Here is a 22,013-nt window from a genome sequence, read left to right as displayed (position 1 = left end):
TTTTATTTTTATTTTTATTTTTTAAGAGGCAGTCTCGCTCTGTCACTCAGGCTGGAGTGCAGTGGAGCAATCTTGGCTCACTGCAGCCTCCGCCTCCTGGGTTCAAGTGATTCTCCTGCCTCAGCCTCCCGAGTAGCTGAGATTACAGGCACATGCCACCACGCCCGGCTAATTTTTGTACGTTACTAGAGATGGGGTTTCACCATGCAGGTCAGGCTGGTCTCAAACTCCTGACCTCAAATGATCTGCCCACCTCGGCCTCCCAAAGTGCTGAGATTACAGGCGTGAGCCACCACACCGGCCTGTTACCTTTGTTGTTACACAATGTATTTATGAACAAAGGGTGACTCCTCAGAGTCTGCTCAGGGAGACAACACAGAGTGGGAACAGGGCTGTTGTGGAGGGGCTGGGGGGTGACTGCTGCTGCCTGTCAGAGAAAGTCCTCTAGAGGAAGAGGTATTAGAAGTAGATCTTGAAGAACATGCTGGAGTTAACCAGGCACAGAAAGGAAGACAGATCATTCAAGGCCGAGGGACCCTGGAGGAATGACCTGAGGAAAAGGCCATGACCTGAAAGAAGCTCTCCCTATGGGTGGCTGGAACATGGCAGGGAAGCCTGCTGTGGGGGACTGGGTGCCTGAGGAGGGGCTGGACCACATTGCCAGAGGGGAAAAGGGAGATGGTGAAAAGAGATAGGAGCCCCACCATGAGAAGGGCAGCTAGACTGCAGAGGAGACCTCAGGGCCGTTCTGTGAGGGAGACACTAGACTGAAGGGGAGGCATCAAGACCATCCTGTCGGGGGGACTAGACTATGGAGGAGGGTTCAAGGCCATCCTGGGAGAGGGGGAAGAGCCTGCAGAGGAGGCCTTAGGGCCATCCTTTGAGGGAAGGGAGGACTAGACTGTGCATGAGGCGCCACGGCCATCCTGTGAGAAGGGTAACAAGGCCATATTGTGAGAGTCTGTAACTGTTGTGGGGGCGGTCAGGCTCTTCCCCATGGGCAGGGCAGCCATCAGAAGGTGTAAGCAGGGTGTGATGAGGTCAGAGAGAAGTTTGAGAAAGATCATTCTGGAGGCTTACAGGAATAAAGAGATTGCAACCTGGCTCAGTGCTCCCCACCCTCCTACCATTAATCCTTCCTGAGAACCTGCAGCTGGATAAGTTTTCACTGTCCTACAAAGCCCGTAGCACCCATGGATCCAGAAGGCCAGGCTTTAGAATGGTGCCAGCCTAGCAGCCTCATACTCCCCATAAAATTGCTAAAAATATAGATTCTCAGGCCCCACTTCTAGAGATTTGACTCAGTACATCAGGGGTAGGGCCAAGGATCTGTTGTATTTTAAAAATATGATTCCCCATCTGACTTTGATGCCCAGACAGGACAGAACTGAGGTCTGGGGAGGGGCTTAGCAAACCTGGGCAGTGCTGCCCCTGCAAAGAGGAATCAAAGTAAATACCACATTTCCATGAACAGACAGTTCTTCTTGGAGGTGGGGATGGAGTTAATCCAGCCTCCTTTAGCTCAGAGAGATGTGGGACAGGCGGTCTGATACTGTGGGGAGAACATGGAAGGTGGAGTCCCTCAGATCCCGTGTTGGTCAGTATAGCACGGTCTTAGGCCAGCCACCCTCTGGCCCTCAGTTTTCTCATCTGGCAGGTTTGTGTGGGGGTCGGGGGGGCTAGAAGGACACACAGGCGGTAGAGTTCTGTTGTGTAACTGTTGGTGTACCTTGTGTTGCAGGCTATGAATCCAGGGCCTGCAGTGACTCAGAGGAGTCCTCTGAGGTGGACTGCGTACTCGAACCTCTCTCTGACAGGCGCCTGGTGAAGCTGGCACCCTGCAGATCACTCATAAAGGAGGAGCAGCCTCCTGGGAACAGCCCCACACCTGAGGTGGCTAGGAGGGGCCCCAGCACCTGCGGGGCCAGCAGCACCACAGACAGTGCCGAGTCTGAGGCGTCCGACTCAGCCAACACTGAGAGCCGCGGCTACAGGACCAGCGGCTCGAGCGAATCCATGGACGCTCTGGAAGAGGATGACTTAGATACCTGCTCCTCCATCAGGTCCGCTTTCTTCCACTTCGGCTCGCCAAGCCTCCCAGAGAGCATTGACTCTGACAGCCAGGAGGAGAGAAGCGGGATTGAAACCAGTGGCTTCCTCTGTCTCCTGGACCTGGCCCAGAGAGCCAACCCCCAGTGCCAGAAGACAGAGTTTTCCGAGAGTGCTGCTTTGGAGACATTTGGGTGGGCACCAGAACTGAGCACAGTCAGGCTGGACCCCAGGCTGTATGAAGGCAGCCGCGCCGACTACTATAGCCTGTGCTCCAGTGTCTCCCCGGCCAGCTACCTGAGTGACAGTTCCGACAGCACAGCTTCCCGGCAAGGGGGAGCCCCACCAGCCTGGGGTCAGCAGGGCTGGACTGAGGCCCAGCCTAGTTCCATGCTGGAATCCCTGGCCCTGCACCCACCACTGGCCTTTGAGGATGGCAGCTCAGATGAGGAATACTATGATGCGGCTGATAAGCTCACTCCCCCAGGCCCCCCCTCAGGTGAGCCCTCCCTTGCAGGTCTGCAGACACAGCAGGCAGCTCCTGAGTGCCTCCTGGGGGCCAAGGCCCGGGGCCAAGCTTGAGAGGAAGACACATGAGTGAAACAGGGTCCCTGTCCACTTCTGAGGAGGTAGATACAGATTCTGTGGACGAAATTTTAGGCATCGTGGCAGGGCTGCAAGGGAGGTTCAGAGAACTGTGGCAAGCAGAGATGGAAGGGATTCGTCCAACAGTGGGAATCAGGGAAGGCCTCCCAGAAGAGGGGGCAAATGGGCTGGGCCTTGTGGGAGGGACAGAATTTACACAAAAGAAAAGGGCTTGGCAGGAGTGCCGGGCAGAACGAAGTGGCTATGTCATCACTGATCCTGAGGCTGCATTAAAGGAGGCCGTGAAGCAAGAAGAACCAGACAGACAGGCCGTCTGGGGTCCAAGGGACCCTGACATCAGAAGGTGGGGGATCTGGTGGCTGTGTTTCAATCAGGTTCCTCATACATTCCTCCACTGCGAGTGTGGAGGGTCTTTCCGTGTAGGATGACTTCCCAAGCAGAACTGAGATCCGGGCAGGACACACACACACACACACACACACACACACACACACACATACACACACACACACACACACACACACTGCATTCTGAAGGAAACATACTGGAAAAGAGCACGTGGATGTTGAAGGTGACCTGCCAGGAGCTGGGAGAGCTGCAGCCCTTGTTCCTGTCTCGGTGCTTTCCTGCTGCTCTCTGATCCTCTATTCCCTGCCCTCCTGTGCTCTCCTACTGTTCTGGAGAGAAAGGCCAGCTCCTCTGGGAGCCCTGTCAGGCCCTTTGAGGCCCTTTGTGACATGGCCTCTGCCTGTGTCTCTCCCTCCTCCTGCATTCCTGCCATACAACCCTCCTTGCCACTTTCTACAAGTGCCTGTTTTTTCCCTCCTCCAGCCTTTGCACATGCTCTTTCTGCCCAAAACACCCCTCCCCTGATCGTGGCTGCTGGTGCCATCCATCTATCAGATTCCAGTTGGAATTCACTTCCTCAGAGAACATTTCCCAGGTTTCCCAGCCCAGGGCAGGTCTCCCCATCCCTGTCACATGTTCTTGCAGCACCTGAGGCTCTCCCTGCCTGGCACCTAGCACAGCATGTAAATTACATATTTACTTGTATGATTCTGTGTTGATGTTTCTCTCCATCACTAGACCGAGAACTCCTTTGAGCGTTAGAACTGTGTGTTTCTCACTGTGTCTCCAGCACACAGTGTCTAGCAATTGTTGCTAAATGAATGAATGAAGTCTCCACCATCTACACTGAGTTCTACTGACTATGCCCCTAAGGAAAGGAGAAACCATGGCCAGACTGCTTACTGCTCCCCAAAGAACCCAGACAACCACTTTCCGTGCCCCCAGCCTTGCCCTGCAGGGCCAGCCGTTGTGCTGGGGGCAGGATGGAAGTGTGGCAGAAACCATCAGTCAGGGCCCTTTTATGGGAGTCTAGTCAGGGACATACCGGGTTCATACCGGACACTGTTGTTGTTTTTTTTATAGGGAGCCAGTGTGTTGCTGAGAAGAGAGCCAGAACTAGGATTCCTCAGCCTAGGTTCTGATCTGGCCCCTGACTCACTACTTGAGCTTCTCTGTCTTTGGGACTTAGAAACTCCTTGGTCAGTGGCTGTCAGTAGCCTAGGGCAGTCAAACGTGGCTGGGCATCAGAATCACCTGAGGGACCTTGTTTGAAAATCATAGATTCAGCTGGTGCGGTGGCTCATGCCTGTAATCCCAGCACTTTGGGAGTCCGAGGCAGGCGGATCACCTGAGTTCGGGAGTTTGAAACTAGCCTGGCCAACATGATGAAACCCTGTCTCTACAAAAAATACAAAAATTAGCTGGGTGTGGTGGTGCATGCCTGTAATCCCAGCTACTTGGGAGGCTGAGGTCAGAAAATTGCTTGAACCCGGGAGGTGGAGGTTGCAATGAGCCAAGATCGCGCCACTGAACTCTAGCCTGGCCAACAGAGCAAAACTCTGTCTCAAAAAATAAATAAATACATAAAAACAACGACAACAACCCAGACGTTATAGATTCCTAGGCCCTAGCCTCAGAGATTCTGGGGAGCAGCATAGGACTTGATAGGGTTTCTAATAGCCTGCAGCCAGGTTAGAAATGACTGGTCTGACTACACAAGCTATCTGATTCTCAAGTGCTAGGCTCTGATCCTAATTCCTTCTGGCTGATTCCCAAGGGTTCTTCACAATAGTGCCTCTCCTCCCAGAAAGATCCATCCTGGGATGCACAAAACTCGATGCCTGTGACAGAGTCGTGGCCCCTTTGCATTCAGACATGAAATGGCAATAACAAGAATAGCTTCCTTTTAGTGAATACCTAATGAGGCAGAGGCCTTGTGCTGGGTGCTTTATAAAAATGCGCTAATTAATTTAACCTGCACGGCAGCACTGATTGGCACTATTGGCACTAAAAGACTTGGGTTAACATCAGCACAAAGAAAAAGTGTTAGGAAGTAAGATTGTTTATAGAATTGCTGGCAAACCTAAAGAACTGTGGATTCAGAAATAGACAGCAACCAGGCTAAGAGTCTAGTAACAGGATTCCCTACCTGTATTATCAAGATATTGTGGCTGGAAAGAACGGCACTGCTTTTTTTTTTTTTTTTTTTTAATCAATGTCTTTGAGTTTGGACTTGTGGGGAATTTGTAGCTGATTGGCTGAGTGACTTGGCTGGCGTGGACAGAGCATCTTCATGAACACTTCCAGCAGGTTCTAACCACTGGGGAGATGTCATTCCCTAAATCGAAGTTGAGGTGCTGTGACCAAAAGACAATTAAATGGATCTTAGGGAGCCAAAAATTTAAAAATGTCTATCACAGCTGGGTGCGGTGGCTCAATCCTATAATCCAAGCACCTTGGGAGGCTGAGGTGGGAGGATTGCTTGAACTCAGGAGTTCAAGGCTGCCGTGAGCTATGATCGCACCACCGCACTACAGCCTAGGGGACAGAGTGAGACCCTGTCTCAAAAAAAAAAAAAAAAAAAGTGTCAGCCAGGCACGGTGGCTCACACCTGTAATCCCAGGCCTAATCAGGCGGATCCTTTGAGGTCAGGAGTTTGAGACCACCCCGACCAACATGGTGAAACCCCATCTCTACTAAAAATACAAAAATTAGCCTGGCGTGGTGGCAGATGCCTGTACTCTCAGCTACTGAGGGGGATGCGGCGGGAGAATTGCTTGAACCTGGGAGGCGGAGGTTACAGTGAGCTGAGCTCGTGCCATTGCACTCCAGCCTGGGTGACAGAACGAGTCTCTGTCTCAAAAAAATAAAACAATGTCTGTCACAATTATTATACCCATCTTTCAGATGAGGAAGTTGAGGAGATCAGGATTGAACTTGCTCAAGGTTACACAGCCTGGCCAGAATTTGAACCCAGGCAAGCCCAAGGCCTGAGCCCCAAGCTCTATAAACCTCTTTGGTTTTCTGCTTTTTAATATATTTTGTCTTTCCTGACTCCCAGGGCCCAGAGATGTTTCTGCTGCAGAACCCAGTGCCACAAGCTTGCGGAATAAGGCCAGCACTTGTGGCCCTGAGAGCAGCCTGCCTTGTGGGCCAGATGGAAGAGAGCCAAGCAGGAGGGGAGGAGTCAAGAAGTACGCCAAGACCCTGAGGAAAAGAAGGTCTTTCCTACAGACCGACTACACCTCTCAGGTCTCATTTCCCCTGGTGCCGTCAGCCTCCCTGGAGAGTGTAGACGACGTGTGCTACTATGACAGGGAGCCCTACCTGGCCCTTGGTGCACCCTCCCCAACTGTGTCCTCTCTGCAGGACATGGAGGGCGAGCCTGGCCTTCTGGAGACAAAGGCCCTGGGGCTGCTAGCTCCCCTGAGGGAGACCAAGAGCACAAACCCAGCCTCCAGGGTCATGGAGATGGAGCCCGAGACCATGGAAACCAAATCAGTCATCGACTCTCGAGTGTCTTCTATTTCTGCCATTCGCTTCCGGATTGACCCCAACAATAAAGAGAATTCTGGTGTTGTCCCTGTTGCCAGCTCCTCAGCAAGCACTCCTCACAGTTCTAATCCAGGTTCATCTGGCCCAGATACTGCTCAGGCAAGGCCTTCCCAAATCTTACCTCTGTCTCAAGACCTGGATGGCACTGCCCCCAAAGAACCCACCATAGAGCATGGGGACAGCTCCTTCTCCCTCTCCAGTGGCGACCCTAACCCAGACAGAGTCTGCTTGGCCAGCAACCCAGGGCTACATAATGTCTCTCAAGGAGACACACTAGAGCTCCAGTTGGAGCCCCATGTCCAGTTGGAAATGGGATTGGAATCTTTTTGTACAAATCATATACAAGAAACTGCCCCCAAATACACAGAGCCTTTGTTGTCTCCTGGAGATGAGCCTAGAAGTGATGAATGTGGAATAAATCCAGGAGAGAAGATAGCTTCTATTCCTACAAAGGAAGAGCAACAAGGACAACTATCTTTGGAAAGAGACAGAGAAGTTACAAACAAAAATGGCACCAAGATATTTCAGGAGGAATCTAGGAAGGATTCAGGTGACTCCCTGGGTGATGTGTCAGATAATGTTTCACAGACTCTTGATATTAATTCTCCAGCTGGTAAAATAGTAACCTCCCTTTCTTTAGATGCTCCTGTAACAGGGACTGAGCAGATCCCACCACATGCCCCTCGAGACCCTCAAGGACAGAGCAGAGAACCCCCAGGGCAAGCCTGCAAGGCTCAAGAACAAAAACTATTCGTAGAGTTGGATTTAGACCCTGATTTCTTTCTTGGGAAGCAGACAATTTCATCAGCCCTCCCTCCAGAGGGGATCAAGGCAGAGACACCTAACCATGTGACAGGGGAAGATACAGCCCATAGGGACAGCCCTGAGTGGGTCTGTTTTAATCCTGGGCCTTCCCTGCCAGAGCCACTACCACGTCCACAAGAGGATCCTCACTTAGAAACTTCAAACCATTGCTTACTCTCAGAAGGCAAAAGTGACAGCTCTAGCATCTGCCTTTCTGCTGAGAAGTCTTTTCTGTGCTTTGCCCCAGAAAGCCGTCCTGAAGTCTCTGCCAGTCTCAGGATGGCTACATCTTTGGGTTTTGCAGGCATGAATGAGATGGTGGCTCCCAGGATAGGGATGGAGCAGTGCAGCTGTCAGTTCTCCTATGCCACATGCTTCCGTGGCCCGCAGCCTGAGACAGAGGAGGAAGACCGGGACTTGGAAGCACACCCCACGGCCCCCCTCACTTCACCGCCCTCTGCGGGAAGCCCGGTGGTTCTGCCCTGGAGGCCTGCCCGAACCCACAGCTGCAGCACTGCACCCCTGTCGAGGAAAAGCCACATCTGGCCAGAGTACTGCTCCAGGGCACTGAGACAGCTGAAAGCCACCCCCGCCAGCACCCCTGAGGGCTTCATCCAGCTCATGGAGAGCTTGCTGGAGCTACAAGACATTTTAGAAACTTCCTGGGGGATTGGAAACAAACATCCCCCAGAGAAGTGCACCTGGCACTTTACCGAAAGCCGGAGCCGCCTCTGCATGGGCTCCCAGAAGCTCCTGTCGAGCTGTCAGCATGTGATCAGAATGGACCAGTCCCCCGAAGAGATGCAGGGGGCCGTGCGTGACACCTTCCAGCACCTGGTCCAACTGGCTGGCCTGTGCTTTCAGTTCACGGACTGTAGCCGCTGCTCCACCCGGCACAGGGAGGCAGCGGGGAACCTGAGGGATGTGGTGTACACCTACCATCAGTTTGTAGAGGCTGCTAAATCGACCTGCGAGAGGGGCTACCATGACCTGAGTGTGAAACTCCTGGCCCGTCAGTGCACGGCCCTCACAGCCGCCGTGTTCTGTTTGACCCAGAAGTTCCGGGCATCCACGGCCCTGTAAGCAGGTCAATGGCCCAAGGGCCTCCTGCCCTTTCTTGCCTTGGACACTTCCCTGAGAAGCCCCTTCCACTTTCCCATCCACCCTCTTCAAATGTTTACTATATAGAGTATTCAAATAAACTGCTGCTTAATCTTGGCCTGAATCATAGAGTTTGAGTCAAAAGCATTCACTTATATTCATTCAACAAACATTCACTGGGTACTGCCTTTGTGCCAGGCCTTGGGATTTACAGATGAGTAAGACAAGTCTCTACCCCTGGTCAGGATGCTTATAGACTCTCAAGGGCACAGATTATTTAGATCACTATTAGCAAAGCGTTTATCGTAAAAGGAGCATACCCAAGGAGTGTAGAAGCAAAAGGAATACTCAAGAAGGCAGGGGTGAGGGAGAAAGGTGGGGGTCACTGAAAAACAGTCTTGACTTCTCATATCACACTTATTTGGCAATAACCTTTGCAAATAGGAGTGAATACCGGTGATATTTAATAGATTCGACCTTCACAAGTTGTTTGCAGCGCCTGCACCAGGAGGCCTGGGATTCTTGGCTGCCCCGCTGCAGCAAGCATAGATTGCCACTAGGTGGCAGGAAGTTCTTTACTTGCAAGGCCACACATGTGCTTTATCTGAAATTGATTGCATCCCTGAATCTTGCACCTTATTCATGTTTTAAATATATAAAAAGTCGAACATTGACCAGGAGCGGTGGCTCACACCTGTAATCCCAGCACTTTGGGAGGCTAAGGCAGGCGGATCACGAGGTCAGGAGATGGAGACCATCCTGGCTAACATGGTGAAACCCCGTCTCTACTAAAAATACAAAAAATTAGCCGGGTGTGGTGGCATGCACCTTAATCCCAGCTACTCAGGAGGCTGAGGCAGGAGAATCGTTTGAAGCCGGGAGGCGGAGCTTGCAGTGAGCCAAGATCGTGCCACTGCACTCCAGCCTGGGTGACAGAGCGAGAGTCCATCTCAAAAAAAATTAATAATAATAAATAAAAATAAAAAGTTGAACATTAAAGCCTTGAATTAGATTTGCCTTTTTAAGAATATTAAAGCAAAAGAAATATATTGGATACCTTTCTTACCCCAGTTGAGCCAGTTTATCCCAGTTCATCCCAGTGGACCTTAGACAAGCCACTTCACCTCTCAGTGCTTTGGTTTTCTTTTCTGCAAATTGGGATACTAATAGTGCCCATTTTATGGGATAGAAATCCAGCAAGTACTCAATCTAGTAAATGATAAATGCTAGTTATAACTGTCAGCTCTTATGGATGTCTATTCTAGTCTGAAACCATACCCTGCATTTTGTTTTTAGACCCCAGGGAAACTGATTTTAAGCCTCCCTTGGGATGCCTCTTTGCCTGGCTTCTCTGTCCAGGCCAAAGGTGGTTTAGTCACTCACCTTAGGCTCTTAGAGTTCATTAAAGGAGTCCCTTGTCCCTCTGGTGCTCCTGACCAGTTGTGGGCTCAGTGCTGCCCCCGTGGCTTTTCCCTAGGGCTCCTCTTCTCCATCCAGCAAAAGCAGGAACAGAGAGGAGAGTGTTAAGTCACACACCTCAGCTCTCTCCAATCAGAAGGAAAACAATACCTGAGAGAAGACGTGAAAAGGCATCCTTCCCATCTCCTGTTACCAATGACTTGTTATTAATAACTAGAAACCAGTTAACCAGTACTTGTGCCAGGAAAAGACATATTTTCTTAGAGGCCTGTTTCTTAGAATACTTTGACTACAATTTAAATGAGGCTCTTGAACACAGATTGGAAGCAGTTTCATGGCAATGAAAAATAGGAACTACAGGACACCAAAATAATAAAAATTGCCTAATGTTAAACAGGACTTGAAACTTTTTTTTTTTTTTTGAGACGGAGTCTCGCTCTGTCGCCCAGGCTGGAGTGCAGTGGCGCGATCTCGGCTCACTGCAAGCTCCGCCTCCCGGGTTCACGCCATTCTCCTGCCTCAGCCTCCCGAGTAGCTGGGACTACAGGCGCCCACAACCGCGCCCGGCTAATTTTTTGTATTTTTAGTAGAGACGGGGTTTCACCGTGGTCTCGATCTCCTGACCTTGTGATCCGCCCGCCTCGGCCTCCCAAAGTGCTGGGATTACAGGCGTGAGCCACCGCGCCCGGCCGGACTTGAAACTTTTGCCAGCAGAAATCATTGAAGAGGTAAATCACTCATTTATGTGAACACAACCTATGTGTTCACAAGTTTAGGGGAGGAGCTCGGGACTTCACTCAACAATAATTTTTTTTTTTTTTAGATGGAGTTTCACTCTTGTTGCCCAGGATGGAGTGATCTTGGCTCACTGCAACCTCTGCCTCCCAGGTTCAAGCGATTCTCCTGCCTCAGCCTCCTGAGTAGCTGGGATTACAGGCATCTGTTGCCATGCCCAGCTAATTTTTGTATTTTTTTAGTAGAGAGGGGTTTCACCATGTTACCTAGGGTGATCTCAAACCCCTGCACCTAGGTGATCTGCCCACCTTGGCCTCTCAAAGTGCTAGGATTACAGGGGCGAGCCACCGCACCTGGTCTCAATGAGGATTTGAATCCTGGGTTTGGCCTGTGTTATTAGGTGTTTCTCTGGGCCTGTTTCCCCATCTGGATAAAGGAAATAATACTTTTCATTTAATGAGGGCCTACGATGTGGCAGATGCCTTATTTAGATACCTTGAATGCATTTTTCTAATATGGCCAACACCCTAGAGATTGTTGAATAACATATATTCAGCATTATTGTGAAGAATACATAATCATGGAAGGCAGAAAGAAGACTGAAGCTTCCAGCTCAGCACTCAATAAGTGTTTTTTTCCTTTTTCTTTGCTTCTCCTCCCCTCAAATTCATTAACTGTCTTGAGTTGCTACTGTATGGAGCTGCTATTTTTCTCTACAGTTCCCATGAGGAGAACTAAGTTCCAGAATTGCTGGGAAACCCTTCACTGTTTGTTGAAAAGCTAAAGAAGCAGGGGAAATTGCACTGTTTAGCACTTTCTTTAGAGTCACGCAGCCTCCAACATGAGATAGGCAGAACGGGGACTTGCTACCCTGAAATGCAAGAGTCAGTTGTTTAGTGACTAAGAAATGATGGGACATTTACACCTTTCCTTCTTTTTCCCACCCACCATCACATTGGCTGATTCATTTCTTTCAACAAACATTCATGGGATGCCCATGCCAGGTGATGCCTGATGCAGCATTATGAATGTAACTAATTGGGGAAGAATCTTATTATATTTTGAAAAGCTCCTGATAGAGATTAGGTGATACGTGGAGATAGAGGCTTACAACATAAGGCACGGTTCACTCAAGGCCTCCAGAGAGAACAGATAAAGTGCGGTGAGGGGTCTAATGAGAGAGAAGTCATTTTGGGTAAGGGGCAGAGTAGTAATCAGGGAAGGCTTCCTGCAGAAGGCAGCATTAATTAAAACTAGCATGTCAAGAGGTATTTATTGAGTACTGTGTGTCAGGTCCTGGATTTGACAGATAGAATTTGGATATGTCAAGAACGTAGAGAAAAATCATTCATTTACTCTGTCGACAAATATTTACTATGTAGTGGCGCTGGGAATACAACCATGAACACGGCAGACATAGTCTCCTCAAGGAACTTATAATTGTAGAAAAGACACAGAAAAAAAAATCCATTACTGAGAGGTAACAAAGAAAACAAAAAAAAGATGCCAAGACAGGGATACAATGAACCAATCTTGCCAGAGTGGTCGTCAGGAAAGGCCTTTCTGAAGAGGGAATGCTGAAGCTGGGGCCTAAAGCATAAGAAGCCAGCCATGGAAAAGTGAGAGGAAAGGGAACAGTATTTGCAAGGCTCACATGGCGTTTGAAGCATTTCAGGATCAGTACAACTGGAACATAGCAAGCTGGAGGAAGAGTGATAGGAGATGAAGCTGGGAGGGGCATGCAGGAGCTGGGTTGTGTAATACAAGACCTCGGGAAGGGGGTTAGATTTTACATCAGGAGAGACACATAATCATATGGCAAACGCATGGAGTGGGGTTTGGGGAAAGCAATGAGACCAGCTAGAAGGTCTTTTCCTCCCACTGGAAAGTGGCCGTGAGCTTATTCAGAGGCAAAGGACACAAGAGTGGTGGCAGGGAGTGGGGGAAAGCGTTCAGCATGGCTCAGTGTGAGGTGCAGGGACTGGTAGGTGTAGTGTGAGCTAAAACCTGAAGGCGTCATTGAAGATCATTTAAGCCACTGTGCAAGCCCCACTGGGGCATTTCAGCAGACAGTGGGAAGCCAGGGCCGTCTCTGAGCAGAGCAGAGCAGAGATGTTAAAGCTGGGCTTTAGAAAAAGCCATATGGGGGTGGGGGAGGGGGTCGGGAATGAGTGTTTAGTGTTAGTATTTAAAAATCGAAGCCAGGCACAGTGGCTCACACCTGTAATCCCAGCAATTTGAGAGGCCGAGGCGAGCAGATCGCTTGAGCCCAGGAGTTCAAGACCAGCCTGGGCAACATGGTGAAACCCCATCTCTATTTAAAAAAAAATAAAAATAACAATAAAAAAGAAAAAGAAAAATTTGTAAAAAAAAAAAAAAAAGAAAGAAAGAAAAAAGAAAAGAAAAGAAAGAAATCGCCCTGGAAGCTGATAAAGGATGGATTGGAGCATGGATTGGGGATGGGTGGTAGGTGCTGGAGGAGCCCTGGAAAGAAAAGTCCAGAGAGGGAAAGTTGGGCCAAGGAGGAATCCAACCAGGCTGTAGTTTCTTGAACAGGAGTTCGGGCTCATTCAGGTTGGAGTGTCTCTGAATGGGTGAGACCCCTAGGACTGCAGGAGTGAAGGAAGAGTGGCTGATAAGGAGGCCAAGTCTTGGGCAAGCCGATTCGTGTCTTTGATGGAGGAAGAAGAGTGCCCAGGGGCTGGAATCATCCTGACATCTCTCTTGTGCGCTGGGGCAGTGGAGAGGGAGGTTGTGTGCTCAGCAAAGGGCTGTGTCAGCTCGAGGGCTCTGCTGGCTATGGCAAAGCCTGGGGAAGGGCAAGGCTGTGGAATGATAGGCGATCCAAATTTGGTTTCACCTGTTAACGAAGGGGAAAAAAGGTGCTAGACTCAGTTAATCTCTTCAGAATTGGGAGGACCTGGGAGGGGAAAGATCTAGTTATGGTAATAGAGATATTTTTACAGGTGCAAATCCCTCCCGCACCCCCAACACAAAACAGCTTTGCAGGGCCATTTCAAATTAAGGCAATGAAACATATTTTGGGGTAAAAGTTTTTGGTTTCTTTTTCTGTCATGTGATGTCAGGTTGGAATTTGGTATCTTATTGCTACAAAGATTCTGTTCTGCCAGTTCCAGTTGGGTCTAAACTCCGAAAGGGACGGGATATAATATCAGACATGTCCAACGGCCCCGCTCCGCTCCCGCTTCCCAATATGGCCTTAACTAGTTTTTAATGTTTCTTTGGAATCCCCTTGGCCGAGAGGGAGGTCCATTCAGTCGGCTGCGGGGCTTAGAATTTTGTTTTTCTTTTTGTTTCACACACCCCAGTTTCGCAATATCCATAATGTCCAGCCCTTGACAACCAACATAGCACCTGGTCACCTGCAGGAGCCCTGTGAAGTTGGCAAGGGGTTGTTGGTGTTGTGATCGCCGTCTAACAGACGGGGAAACCGGGGCTCAGAGAAGGCGGGCAACCCCCACGGCGGGACGCATCTCCCCAGCGTCAAGGCTGGGAGTAGAAGCCGCAGCCTCCGCTCCGGCCCGGCCCCACGGCTGGACGCAGCTCCCCAGAGCCCGGGCTGGGAGCAGAAGCCACAGCCTCCGCGCCGGCCCGGCCCCACGCGCGGCCGGCAGATGAAAAACTACAATTCCCAGGATGCCATTCCGAGCGGGGTTAGGAAGCGGAAGCGAAGCCGGAGGCGAAATCCGAAGGCGCCGCCGCCGCTGCTGCCTGGGGTGACGGGATCAGGTAAGCCGTCTGCTGGTTTAGGGGGCTGACTGGGGGCTGCGGGGTTCAGCCTGGGACAGCTGCCTCCCTCGCGGCAGGGCGGACGCTAGGAAAGCAGCGTTTAGCAGTCATGTGGCCTGTGGTACACTACCTTCCTGGGCTTTCCCTTCCTGCCTCTACTCGCACGCGCCGCAGCTTGTGGGCTGGGAGGCACCCGCAGGCGGGGTGCTCTCGGGCTGGAGTCGATGTGCCATCATTTAGCGGCAGCGTAGGTGCCCATCAGGTGGGACTTGGGCTAGCAAAGGTCTGAGGCCTCTGCCAACCTAGGGTGAGGGTGCGGAGTGGAGTATTTATGAACTCAGCAAGTATTTAATGAGCGTCTATAAGCAAACAACACTTGTAGGGATGGAGGAGGTTCCGACAAAAAATAAAGTAAGTTATGTTGGATAGTACAAATCTGAATGAGGGGAGGAAGGTAGTCTGTAAGTGTCTGAGGGAAGAGCATTGAGGGTAAAGAGAACGGCGAACGCAAAGGCCCTGAAGGGTATGTTTGAGGAACAGCAAATCAGAGAGTGCAGGGGAAACTGGAAGGTGGACCTTAATGATCTGCATAGGTCATTGTATGGATTTGGGCTACTTACCTTAAGTGAAATGGAGAGTACTGCAGGGTTCTAAGCAGAAGAGCGTGATTATCAAACACTTAGGATGCTCACAGGCTCAGCACTAAGTGTGTACAGGTGAATTGTTCCCTGGCTTTATAATCTAGTGGGGAAACAGGCAGCTGTCATGCAAGGCTGGGTCAGATAGTTGGAGCCCCATGAAAGCTGAACGAATGTCATCCCCAAGTACCCAGGATGTACTGTTCTGTCAGGTGCTTAGTAACTTTGTTGAATGAAAGTAAGGAATAGTCCCAGTTTTGAGCACTGGACCCACAATGGAGGCTCAGAAAAGATTTTGAATGAAGAAACGGGAAATAAATGAAATCTCACTTCTTAATACTGTTAACAATGGCAATTAAATTTCAAGCTGAATGTGAGAGGGGGACAAACATTCAAACCAGAGCAGCAGTCAGATTCATGCAGATAGGAAATGTAAAGGTGCTGCCAGGATTGGGTAATGGACAGTTACATAAAGATCACAGAGTTTCACTTTAGGAAAATGAACAAGCTCTGGAGATGGACGGTAGTGATGGTGGCAAACAATGTGGATGCTCTTAGTGTGTTTTTAGCTGCACATTTACAAATGGTTAAAATGGTAATTCCTATGTCAAAAAAAACAAACAAACAAACAAACAAAAAAACTAAATCTGGGCGTAGATAATGCCCCACACAGATTGAGCAGATCTCTGCTTCTGTGATGTCCAACTTCACCTTTGCTTTCTGAGGATCCCTAGGTGGCAATCACCTAATCAGTATTTACTGAGCTTCCATTCTGTTCCAGGCCTTATGCCAGTTAACAGATATACAAAGATACAAAAGAGGTGGGCTCTGCCTTCAGGAGTGTTAGCTTGTTTTATTACTCTTCTGGTGGTGGTTGGAGTTGTTTTTATTTGATTTTCAAGATTATTGCATCCCAAGTTCCTGGTCTAAGAAACATTCTCAGGGACTACAGAGATTTGGAGAAGCATGAGGTAAAACGAGGGGAAAAGAAAGGAAGGGAGTGGGAGTGGTGGCGGTAAATTTCAGTTCAATTCAACAAAAAATAAACACTGCTGTTTTCAAGGAACTATACTGTGAACTCTTCAGTGTTTAGGTAAATGTAGGTATAAGCCCTCCTACAAAGGAATTCAGTTTGATAGGAGAGAAAATACCAGCACAGACTTTCCAGTTTTTAAGAACAACAGTGGAAGTCTGTAGCTCCTAGGATCTCCTATCCTCGATCTCTTTTCTCCTCCTCAGCAAGACAACCTCCAGAGAGAGCTCCAGAGAGCCTCCCAGTCATTCCCCAACAGGCCCCGGCATACAGGAGGAGCTCAGTGGAATGTTTATGAACTAATGAATGGTCAACACAGGTAAAAATACGAAATGCTTTGAAGTTTAAAGGAGGAAGAGATCACATGGCTATTAACAAATTAGCATTTATTTAACAAATTGGTGTTGGTTTTCTCACCCTAATAAAATGAAGTTGTCAGTTAAGGATTAGTTTATCTTTATCTTTTCATTTGTTCTTTTCTGAATGCCTATATGCAGAAAAATGCAGGTGACTGATGGTTGGCATAACAAAGTCTGTTCAGTCATCTAAAAAACTGTCATAACAGGGGTCTAGATATCTTTTGTTAAAAATACATGTTTATGGGCTGGGTGCAGTGGCTCACTCCTGTAATCCCAGCACTTTGGGAGGCTGAGGTGGGCGGATCACTTGAGATCAGGAGTTCGAGACCAGCCTGGCCAACTTGGCAAAACCTGGTCTTTACTAAAAATACCAAAAAATTAGCCTGGTGTGGTGGTTCATGCCTGTAGTCCCAGGTACTCGGGAGGCTGAGACATGAGAGTCACTTGAACCTGAGTGGTAGAGGTTGCAAGGAGTCGAGATGATGTCACTGCACTCCAGCCTGGGTGACAGAGCAAGACTATCTCAAAAAAAAAAAAAAAAATATATATATATATATATATGCGCCAGCACAGTGGCTCACACCTCTACCCAGTGACTGGGAAGCTGAGGTGTGAGGATGGCCTGAGGCTAGGAGTTCAATACTGGCCTGGGCAACATAGCAAGACCTATATCTTTAAAAAAAAAAAAAATATATATATATATATATATATATCTATATCTATAAATAAAAAATCAACTTCACTGTTCATTCATGTGGAGTGCTTCTGAAATGTTTAAGAATAGCTTGGATTTTTTGTTTTGTTTTTGAAACATGGTTTGCTCTGTTACCCAGGCTGAAGTGCAATGGCACTTCATTGTAGCCCGCTGCAGCCTCGATCTCCCGGGCTCAAGCGATCTTCTGGCTTCAGCCTCCCAATAGCTGGGACTACAGGTGTGCATCACCATGCCCATCTAATTATTTTTTATGGAGATGGGGTCTCACTTTGTTCCCCAGGCCGGTCTTGAACCCCGAGGCTCAATTGATCCTCCCTCCTTAGCCTTCCAAAGTGCTGCGATTACAGGCATGAGCTTCTGCGCCCAGCCAGCTTGGCATTTTCCTCATTTCTCTGGAAATATGACATACATTATGAAATTTTATACATGCCACTAATTCTTTGTGATAGAGTCTGTTGTAAATATGTTTAAAAATTAATTTGTACTGGGTTTTAAAGGATTTCTAAACAGAAATAAACTTTAGCCTAGGCAGACAAATGGACACAAATTTCAAATCTATAATTTTGAAAATCTGGAAGGTAATTTACTTGGTCATCTTCAGGAATGTATCTGGTGGTCACATGTTCACATGATATGTCACAAATAACCAAAACTACTCAGAAGATTTACCTTTTAAGAACAGCTGTAAGAACAACACTGAAGGGGTTGTGAATAGTAGTTAACAACAGCAAGTATTTCGTGAGTACTTGTTTTATATCAGTAAGTGAAAGGTATCTAATTCTTGCAACAATCCTGTGAGGTGGTTTTATCCCATTTCATGAGAGACTCTATGGCAGAGACTTAAATCTTCTAGATATTGTCCCATCATTCACAAGTGGCAAGCTAGGAAGTGTGTCTGAATTCTAAGAATGCTATTTTTCCACTTAAACCTATTTAAGTGTGTCTGAACTGAAAACAACTACAATTTGGCCCAATTTTGAGCATTTGATGGAGTACAAGAAAAAAGGCAATGTGAACTCAACACTAGAAATGTTTTCCAAACACAGGAGTCAAAATGGAAAAGAAAATATAATTCTAGGACACTAGTCATCTCTACAGTGAATGATATTTATGGAGTTATAATAATATAAATGCAGTTTACAGCCAGGTGCAGTGGCTCACACCTGTAATCCCAGCATTTTGGGAGGCTGACGCAGGTGGATTGCTTGAGCCCAGGAATTCCAGACCAGTTTGGATAACATGGTGAAACCCTGTCTCCACTAAAAATACAAAAATTAGCTGGGTATGGTGGTGCATACCTGTAGTCCCAGCTACTCATGAGGCTGAGGTGGGAGGATGACCCGAGCATGGGAGGTCAAGGCTGCAGTGAGCTGTGATTGCACCACTGCACCCCAGCCTGGGCAACAGAGTTGAGACCCTATCTCAAAAAATAGTTTACAAATTTGGTTTACAAATTTTAGAAAATACCACAGGGATAGACAAAGCACTTAATTGTTTTGTCAGGGCAAAATGTAAAACCTACCTTGACCATATAAAATTAAAGGCTCAGTTGGAAAATTAAAGGAGGAACAGAGATAGAAATATAAGGGTGTTTATGTTCACAGCCTAAAGATATTGGGGAGTCAGAAATACTTTGTCTTGAACAAGAAACAGAAGTTTAAAAATATTCTTAAAAGTATTAAAGACTTCTGGTAATTGTTATGACAGAAGGAATGGGTATTGGACTTACCTTCCTACAATAAACTATAAAACCAGACAAAGGATATGAAGAAATTGTTTTCAGGTATTGGGCAGTAGTCAGGACAAGACTAATCCTTGAGGGAGAAGAATCACACAAGCGAAGCCCCACAGTCACCCTGGCTTTCTACCTGAGGGTATATAGTGACATGGAGCCCATACAGAGTGCATCGGTGTCATTGAGTGGAGGAAACAGTTGAATTTAGGGCTGCTGAGATGGCTGCATACAGCAGGGTACTGGCAAGGAGGGAGCTGTGTAGCAAAGGAGCTCCAGAAATCTGCATAGGGGTCCCCAGATGGTGATGCTGTGGAACATTTGGAATGCTCATACATTGCTGACAGGCAGTGTAAAATGGTATAATACTTTGGGAAATGGATGGTTGTTTCTTATGAGGTAAATATACACCTATCCTATGACCTAGCAATTCTACTCTTAAAACTTAGTCAATGGATGTGAAAACATATGTCCACAAAAACACATCTATGAAAATGTTCATAGCAGATTTATTCCCCAAGCTGGAAAAAATCTCACATGCCCATCAACAGAATAAATTGTGATATAGTCATACAGTGGAATGCTATTCAGCAATAAAAAAGCAACTACTGATACATACATGTGTAAATCTCAAATATTTTAAGGGGAAAAAAGTCAAGTGCTAAAGAGCACATAATGTTTGCATCTATTTATATGAAGTTGTATAATAGATACAGATAATTCATGGTTATAGCAAACAACAGTGGTTGCCTTTGGCAAGTTGTGGGAATGGGATGAAGACTGATTTGGAAAGTGGAGAAAAAAGTTAAACTTTCTGAAGTGAGGCCAGGCGCGGTGGCTCACGCCTGTAATCCCAGCACTTTGGGAGGCCAACGTGGTGGATCACTTGAGGTCAGGAATTCGAGACCAGCCTGGCCAACATGGTGAAACTTCATTTCTACCAAATATACAAAAATTAGCTGGGCAAGGTTGTGCGCGCCTGTAGTCCCAGCAACTCAAGAGGCTAAGGTGGGAGAATCGCTTGAACCCAGGATGTGGAGGTTCCAGTGAGCCGAGATTATGCCACTGCACTCCAGCCTAGGCAACAGAGTGAGATTTCGTCTCAAAAACAAACAACAAAAACTTTCCGGGGTGATGGAAATGTTCCATATCTTGACAGGATTGTCAGTAACACAGGCCTTATACATTTGTTAAAGCTCGTTGAGTTAATATATTTTACCACACACACAAATTCATTAAACTGTACTCTTAAAATCTTTGCCAGAGAAATGTAAAGATCAAGGTAACCTGATCTCAAAAAAATTTCAAAATCAAGGTAACTAATGAAGAATTAAAAATAATAGGCCAGGTGCGGTGGCTCACACTTGTAATCCCAAAACTTTGGGAGGCCGAGGTGGGCGGATCACCTGAGGTCAGGACTTCGAGACCAGCCTAACCAACATGGTGAAACCCCATCTCTACTAAAAATACAAAAATTAGCCGGGCCTGGTAGTCCCAGCTACTGGGGAGGCTGAAGCAGGAGAATTGCTTGAAGCTGGGAGGCGGAGGTTGCAGTGAGCTGAGATCGCAACACTGCACTCCAGTCTGGGCGACAGAGTGAGACTCTGTCTCAAAATAAATAAAAATAATAGGGGTTGATTGGGAGCAGTGGCTCACACCTGTAATTCCAACACTTTGCGAGGCCGAGGTGGGAGCTCAGGAGTTGGAGACCAGCCTGGGCAACATAGGGAGACCCCCATCTCTGCAGAAAATTTAAAAATTAGCCAAGCATTGTGATGCATGCCTGTAGTCCTAGCTACATGGGAGGCTGAGGCGGGAGGATTGCTTGAGCCCGGCAGGTTGAGGCTGTAGTGAACCATGATTGTGCCACTGCACTCAAGTTCGGGTAACAGTGAGACCTTGTCTCAAAAATAGTAATAATAATAGTAGGGACTGATTTAAGCGATTTGAATTCTTAGGTTTCATAGCGAGTCAATACATTCAAAGCTGATGAATCATGAAATAATGATATAAGCATATGAGTTCAGGTTAAGGAGTTAAGTACCAAAAGAACGAAAAACAACTGGTTAACAAGGGTTGCCACTAGAGGTGGAAGGGATAGGAGTGTGGATTATTACTTTTCATTATAAATAGGTCTTTTTACCATGTACATGAATCATACTGCATAGACTTACACTTTTTAAGATGTATTTTTCATAAAATAGTGGTTGTGTGACTACACTCAGAGGACCAGCCATAGGTAATGGTCACATCATTCTTGGTCTATGACACTTGACCATTTACTAAAGCATTTCTTTCTTTTCTTTTTTTTTTTTTTTTTTTTTGAGACGGAGTTTCACTTTTGTTGCCTAGGCTGGAGTGCGATGGCATGATCTCGGCTCACCGCAACCTCCGCCTCCCAGGTTCAAGGGATTCTCCTGCCTCAGCCTCCCTAGTAGCTGGGATTGTAGGCATGTGCCACCACGCCCGGCCAATTTTGTATTTTTAGTAAAGACAGGGTTTCTCCATGTTGGTCAGGTTGGTCTCGAACTCCCGACTTCAGGTGATCCACCTGCCTCGGCCTTCCAAAGTGCTGGGATTACAGGCGTGAGCCACTGCGCCCGGCCGACTAAAGCATTTCTCACTCATATCGTTCTTAGATTTTGAACTCCACTTTGAAATTATGACATCATTTGTTAAGTGTTCTGTAACAGTGCTTGTCCATAGTTTTCAACCTCAGCACTTCTGAGGGATATTAAACATTTTCATTGGTGACTGTGGCTTTCTACTGCAGGTGGTACTCAGCTGAGTTGGAGGGAATACATAGTTTAAAAAAACTAAGTCTGATACATACCAACTACCTAAAAGAATTCTTGGTTTCATGTCACTCTACTGTATATTTTGGTTCATCCTCCCAGAATGTCTCTAGTATAGTACCCTATTTATAATAGGTGTTCAATAAATATTTGCTAAAGGAAAGATTTTGAAAATAAACTGGTTGAAACATAATGGGGGAGGTGACGTGGCTTTTGCAATCTCTGTCCTACTCTCAAATCATATAATGCATTTTAAAGTACACAATAAATAACTTGGTTATCTGTGTCACTGCAGCAGTGGATAATCATTGATTGCTTGGAGATGTCAGGTGTTGTGCATGTCCTCTAAGAAGTGCATCTGGGGCCGGGCACAG

At 47.5% G+C, this 22,013-nt stretch overlaps 3 protein-coding genes across 9 annotated transcripts in view; 2 read left to right on the top strand and 1 right to left on the bottom strand.

Moving 5' to 3' along the window:
• The window catches only part of FRMPD1 (FERM and PDZ domain containing 1), a 108,465-nt gene extending 99,885 nt beyond the window's left edge, over positions 1-8,580 (top strand). For all 3 annotated transcript variants that reach the window (XM_050762064.1, XM_050762065.1, XM_050762066.1), the window contains exons 15-16: positions 1,742-2,548; positions 6,065-8,580. In XM_050762064.1, coding sequence (XP_050618021.1) covers positions 1,742-2,548; positions 6,065-8,445 — 3,188 coding nt within the window. In that variant the 3' untranslated portion in view covers positions 8,446-8,580. The remainder of the gene's footprint in view (positions 1-1,741; positions 2,549-6,064) is intronic.
• The window catches only part of TOMM5 (translocase of outer mitochondrial membrane 5), a 495,867-nt gene that overhangs the window by 154,362 nt on the left and 319,492 nt on the right, over positions 1-22,013 (bottom strand). The gene's annotated exons all lie outside the window — the stretch shown is intronic.
• Positions 14,260-22,013, top strand: part of TRMT10B (tRNA methyltransferase 10B) — a 29,282-nt gene continuing 21,528 nt past the window's right edge. For 4 of the 5 annotated variants that reach the window (XR_007719936.1, XM_050762207.1, XM_050762208.1 and 1 more), the window contains exon 1: positions 14,260-14,367. Coding sequence is in view for 1 of the 5 variants with exons in the window: in XM_050762209.1 (XP_050618166.1) it covers positions 16,345-16,357 (13 nt within the window). In the remaining 4 variants the exon portion in view is untranslated. Of the gene's footprint in view, positions 14,368-16,227; positions 16,358-22,013 lie in introns of those variants that run through there. The other variant, XM_050762209.1, reaches the window with a different exon arrangement.

Source organism: Macaca thibetana, chromosome 15, assembly GCF_024542745.1.
Source record: "Macaca thibetana thibetana isolate TM-01 chromosome 15, ASM2454274v1, whole genome shotgun sequence".
Lineage (NCBI taxonomy): Eukaryota > Metazoa > Chordata > Mammalia > Primates > Cercopithecidae > Macaca > Macaca thibetana.
Note: the sequence above shows the minus strand (reverse complement) of the source record. Positions and strands in the feature narration are given on the sequence as shown.